Source organism: Nicotiana tabacum, chromosome 17, assembly GCF_000715075.1.
Source record: "Nicotiana tabacum cultivar K326 chromosome 17, ASM71507v2, whole genome shotgun sequence".
NCBI classification, from domain to species: domain Eukaryota; kingdom Viridiplantae; phylum Streptophyta; class Magnoliopsida; order Solanales; family Solanaceae; genus Nicotiana; species Nicotiana tabacum.
In genome coordinates, this window is record NC_134096.1 from 7101825 (window position 1) to 7108389 (window position 6565).

A 6565-nucleotide genomic window follows, 5' to 3' on the forward strand; every position below is an offset into this window, starting at 1 on the left:
TAAAACCAAATGAAATGTAGAATAATCATTAAATGATAGATAATACTTATATAATTAAATGAGGAAAATATATAAAAATTATAGCTATATATGTAATATAGGAGTCCTAAAATAAAAGTGTACTTATGTATAAATTAAAAATAGGAAAATAACACATATATAGGAAAATACGGAAAGATTATTATTTTCAAAAACTTGTACTTTTTTTAATGAAAACTCAATCACGATTTTAAATTTATATAATTCTTTTAAAGTTTTGTACTCATTAACCTAAGGTACACGTACAACGCGCATACCGTAAAGACTAGTTACCTATAAAATAAGGCATGTGACATAAGAAAAGACAAGTCAATAACTTGATATAACTGGTTAAATTAACAATAGTATAAAAGTTAATTAGATACCATCTGTGTATATAAGTTAATCGGACTTAATTAAAAATCCCCCAATTTATACACAGGAACATCCTCGCTATATCCCAGTCAGCTTCCTACAATGCTAGCTAAGTTTGACCTTAAAGATTTTTTGAGTTCTTCAATAAAAATCATCCAAAACTGGGGAAAGAAGTGTAAAAGGCAAAGAGAAAGAGAATAAGAGAAGAGTTAACTCTCCCTCTAATCAAAGGCGAAGCCAGATTTGAAGTTAAAGAGTTTGAGATTCTATTCCTTCTAAGTTACTGAATTCTAAATTAATAATTTATACATGTTCAATGAATTTTTAAAAATAAATACAGAGTTTGAACCAAAATTACTGAGTTCGATCGAACCCGCATCTCTAGGTCCGCCCCAACATCTAATATAAAAATGTAGTTACATTTTAGTATGAACCAATAGTTTATTTATCAATTAGTTACTCAAATAAAACAATAGTTGGCAAAATTTAGCTTATGATTATATTTGAGAATGACCCCTTGAAAGTCATTAGCTTCTCACCTTCTATCACATGCCCCTTTCATATATCTCACTACCAACACTTCTATTTAAACACCTTCTTAGTTCTCAATTTCAAACACAAACTTACAACAAAACCAACTTCCTCTTCATTCAATATCTTTACACACCACCATTGCTCAATAAAAATCCAGAATAGCGGAAATAAGTTCGTATTCTACTTCCAAAGTCAGTCGTCAACTTTTTCACTCCACCATTGAGTAATAAAAAAACCAAGAATAGCGAAAATAGGTTCGTGTTCTGCTTCCAAAGTCAGTCGTCGAGTTTTACACAATAGATCAGCAAACATGGTTAACTTCAATGATCAAGATTTCTTTTCTAGTAAATGTGTATGGGTAAATGGCCCTGTTATTGTAGGTGCAGGTCCATCAGGACTAGCTGTGGGTGCTTGTTTAAAAGAACAAGGAATTCCTTGTGTAATCTTGGAAAAATCTGATTGCATTGCATCATTATGGCAGAAAAAAACTTATGATAGATTAAAACTACACCTCCCTAAACAATTCTGTCAATTACCCAAATTCCCATTTCCACAACACTACCCAGAGTACCCCACAAAGAAACAATTCATTGAATATCTTGAATCATATGCTAGAAAATTTAACATTAATCCAAGATTCAACGAGTGTGTTAAATTTGCAAAATATGATGAATCTTGCAAATTGTGGAAGGTGAAAACTATTTCTCCAAATGGTTCAGAAGTTGAATATATTTGCCAGTGGCTTGTTGTGGCTACAGGAGAAAATGCTGAGAAAGTTGTGCCTAATATTGAAGGTTTAAAAGAATTTGGAGGTGAAGTGATTCATGCTTGTGATTATAAGTGTGGTGAGAAGTTTTTTGGGAAAAAAGTTCTTGTTGTTGGATGTGGAAATTCTGGCATGGAAGTTTCTCTTGATCTTTGTAACCACAATGCTCAACCATCAATAGCTTGTCGTAGCTCGGTAAGTAATCTAAACATAGCTGTACACTATAATATATTTTAACCGGTTGTAGTAAGCTTATTTTTCAATTTACTAATCTTCTTTTTCATGGGCAGTTAACACAAAAGATAATTACACGTAGTTGTTAATAACAAATTAAGGTAGGTTATCTGTTACATCGAGTTAAAATACTCTATAAGTGTAAAAATTCTATACTGTCGGCATATAAAGTTAAATCTTTCTGGAATTTGCTTCCAGCTAAAAAGAAACTACTTATAAAATTTGGATTCTAATGGAGTTTGGCTCTGTTTTCAGGTTCATGTTTTGCCAAGAGAAATCTTTGGGACATCAACATTTGAGTTAGCTATGTTTATGATGAAATGGCTACCACTTTGGCTAGTTGACAAGATTATACTCATTTTGACATGGTTTATTCTTGGAAATATTGAAAAATATGGACTAAAAAGGCCATCGATTGGTCCTTTGGAACTCAAGAACACACAAGGGAAAACTCCTGTTTTGGACATTGGTGCATTGGAAAAAATTAGATCAAGAAAAATTAATGTTGTCCCTGGAATCAAGAAGTTTTCATGTGGCACTGTTGAACTTGTCAATGGTGAAAAACTTGAAATTGATTCTGTTGTTCTTGCAACTGGTTATTGCAGCAATGTCCCTTATTGGCTACAGGTGAGAAAATGTTCTACTCCTTCATATCAATTTTTTTTCTTTTTTTATTTATAAATTTGGTTTAATACCTAAATTAACGTCCGTACTTGTACGGATTTCTAGGCCGGGCCCTTTAATTGAGGGGTTGTCAAACAAACACCTTAACTCAGTCAAAACACAATTTTTCATCAATAAGAAGAGTTATGATGTCTGTTTGAGAACCCGTCGAGTACAGTTAATGATCAGCCTTAGATAACCGTGCACGTACAAGTGTCAAATTTGGGATGAAAAAAAAGAAATTTTATGAAATATTCTTGAATAGTGGCCTAATGTTATTTTGTTATATTTTATACAGGAAAGTGAATTTTTTTCCAATAATGGATTCCCAAAAGCACCATTTCCAAATAGTTGGAAAGGACAATCTGGGCTATATGCAGTTGGTTTCACAAGGAGAGGGCTAGCTGGTGCTTCTGCTGATGCTATTAGAATTGCACAAGATATTGGCAAGGTTTACAAACAAGATCTTAAGCAAACAAAGCAAAAGTTTCCCACACATAGAGGATGCATATATACCTCTTGATTTAATCAAATCAATATACTTGGCAACTCGGTGCATAAGATATTCCGCGTTCACGCTGCAGCGTCCGTGGAAGGGCCGTACCCTGAGGGATGTGATGTAGATAACCTACCCTAATACAAACATTAATGACTACTTTCACGCCTCGAACCCGTAAAAAAGTGTAATTAGCCTTCTCCACAAAAAGTCCAAGTTTTGGTACAGTTTGGGCGTTTTGTATTGGAATTTGGAAGTAGCAACCGGTCCATTGGAAAGTTCGGTCCTGCATAAGTTATCGGATCCTAAAAAAGAAAATTTATAGGAAGTGTTGTTTATATATATATATATATATATTGACCCTTTGTACATATTTGGTTTTGTACAATTACTACTAATGATTAATCAAATGATATTCTTTTATTGTTAAAAGTATTCTTAGTAAGATTGTTCTGAATTTCATGTTTATTGTTTAATAAAAGCACTGATTTAGACCAAAAGTTATGGTGAGATACACTACATAAGACTCAAATTAATAGACACAAAAATAACCATTCTCTCATTCATATTGGTGCAGCTTTTAATGAAAACTGAGAAAAACTTTAATGAGAAAATGACTCCTAACTTTGCCCTTTCTATGCATATTTTTCAAAGCATTAAGGGGTCGTGAGAAAAACCTGAACGAGAAAATGACTCCCAAATTTGCCCTTTCTATGCATATTTTTCAAAGCATTAAGGGGTCATTTGGTAGGATATATTAGGAAAAATAATATATGTATTAGCTTTGGTATTGCTAATTCACTATTTAGTAGTGTTTTTTAACCTATTCTTATACATAGTGTCACACTCCTTTTTCTACCCGCAAAATAATATTGTGTGGATTAAAGGGTTTTTCCAATTAAAGTGACAAAATTGAGTAGGGATTATTTTATTTACAGAGTCGCCACTTGGAATTGATTTTGTTGGTGTTCCAAGTCACCTTTTATTTGAATCCCTAATCAAAGGAAGATTTGACTCTATTATTATTGGTCTGCGAAAATAAAGTCCGGGTAAGGAATTCTGTTAACCGGGGAGAAGGTGTAAGGCATTCCCCGAATCCCGTGGTTCTAGCACGGTCGCTTTTATTGACTAAAATTTGGCTTGAATTATTTTTGGATAAAGTGTGTATTATTTGCCTTAAGTTACTATTGTCTAGTGCTGCTTAATAATTAATAATTTTGGCCTAGGAGCGTGCAAGCACACAAAGTCCTTATTTGATTATATGTATTAAAACAAAGAACGTGTCGGTACACATGGTTTAAATACAATTAATATTGAAAAGTCAAGGAGCGGGAATGCACACATGACTACTTTATTAAAAACAAAATCGACCAAGGACCGTGTATGAACACATGGTCTACATCTCAAACGTGCCTAAAATTGCCTATCGCTTAAATTAATTAAAAAGCGCTTCTTTTTTATTTATTACTTGTTCGACTGGAAAAAAAATATTATTATTAAAAATAATTTTTTCACTAATGCAAAACATTAAATCCGGGTAAGCTTATGTTAAACTTTCATGGTATTGGGCCACTTATTTTATTTAACAAAAGATAATTTATTGGTTTTAAAGAAAATGCCCATCTTGCTTTCTATTGTCATTGGGCCTACAAATTTTAGCTTATTTGGCCAATGTTGCTTAAGAGCCTCGATGACCAAGACACCACAAAATAACAAGTATTCTTCTAAGCCCAAATTGCTTCTTACATTGATGTCCAAACTAAAATTTTTTTTTTTCATAAAAGAAACTTACATGCTAATTATTATCTTTTATCTTCTTAACCAACTATTTCTTAAAGACTAACATAATATTTCTACTCATCTACACCAATCATGACACTAATCAAACTACACTCATTAACAACATAAAAAACCACGACTAAATATAAAAACTACAAGAAAACGGTAATACTTCAATGCTAAAGAGAAGAACTATATTAAGTATAATATTATGTTGACTATAATTCAAAGCATCAAAACATTTGAAGCTAGAAGTCTTTCTTAGATAATTATACATGAACCATGAAAGTAACTCACGGAAAAGAGCCCTACTAAACAAACATGGTTAAAAGTGGTTTTTTATCTTTTCCTTAAATGAAGTAATCTTAACATAATACAATTTCAATCACATATATAAAGAAGAAAATGATAATTTAACTAATTTTTAACAGATTTACATAATGATAACACTAATATAACATTCATCTTGAAACAAAATCAGATCTAATATGTTCCATCAACCAAACCGGGATCAAATCCTTCTTATTATCATCAAGAATCTGCAATATAAGAATTTGAAAGTTACCTGGTTTGTGGAATAATAAAATACAGCAGTGCAGCAACAAAAAAACTCAGCAGCAAATACAGTAGAAACAGCAGCAACTCAAGTGTTAAGACAACCCAGAAAACTCAACAAAGATGCTTGAAACTGGTAGCTATCAACTTCACAAATTGCCTAAGGGATCTTTCTATTTTTCTCGAGGTTTTTGCACTCAAATAATCCTCACAAAACTCTGAAATTTCAGCTTGTTATATGTATTAAGCTGCTGATTTTTCTCAAAGATATATGTCTTTAAGCAACTCTCCAAGATGTGTCTCAGTATAAGATAGAGTGTGTAATAGAGTGTCCCCCTTTTCAGTGAGTAAGGATCTCTGCATTCTAAGTATAAAAGAGTCCCTTTTATAGGAGAAAAGCAGCCCTTTCAATAGGCAAATAAAGTTAGATTTTTGGACAGATTTTGGTTCACCAAAAATATGTCCAAACGACTGACTTTGTGTGCTAAACACAGTTCAAGGTCTGTCCCAGAGGTGAAATGACAACCTGAAAATCTGCTGTGTCAGAAGCAAGGAGAAAAAATATCCTTTCAGCCACCCTACTAGTAAAAGTAAGCTACTATTACCCTATTTTGTGATAAAATAAACTAAACTTCAGATTTTAACCATCAACAATAAACTACTTGCTCAACACAAATCAAACTTGGACAACTATGAACTGACAAAGTATAGACGAGACTAAAAACGTAATTGAACTAAGTATTAAAACCAACTTGATGGGAATGAATTGGATTTGTGCAAACTAATTACTAAACAAACAACTAAATTCACAAACTAATGCTCAAAACAGAACGAGCATCGTTAATAATCGAACAACGACTAACAACAACTAAATAATCGACTAACTAAGTGAACGATTTAACTAATACACTAAAGATCATGTTTAAATCAATAACGAATCTAACAAACCACTAAACTAAATAGAGATAGCTAATTAAATAAACCTAACTTGAAACTCTAATTAACAAGAAATAACCAAAGCAGAAAAAATAAATAAAATAAATAAAATCAGAAACTAATCTACTAAATAAATTAAAAAAAAATCAGAAATTAATTAAAGAGATGATGATTATACCTAACAAGTATGCTTGAAGCCGTTCGAGCCA

The 6565-nt window shown here is 32.1% G+C and overlaps 1 protein-coding gene across 1 annotated transcript; it reads left to right on the top strand.

The window, feature by feature from the left end:
• Window positions 1-992: 992 nt before the first annotated feature.
• Window positions 993-3438, top strand: LOC107776221 (putative indole-3-pyruvate monooxygenase YUCCA8). The gene is made up of 3 exons (XM_016596095.2): window positions 993-1888; window positions 2183-2554; window positions 2889-3438. The coding sequence occupies exons 1-3, from the start codon at window positions 1238-1240 to the stop codon at window positions 3111-3113; spliced, it is 1248 nt and encodes a 415-aa protein (XP_016451581.2). The 5' UTR covers window positions 993-1237; the 3' UTR covers window positions 3114-3438.
• Window positions 3439-6565: the final 3127 nt, after the last annotated feature.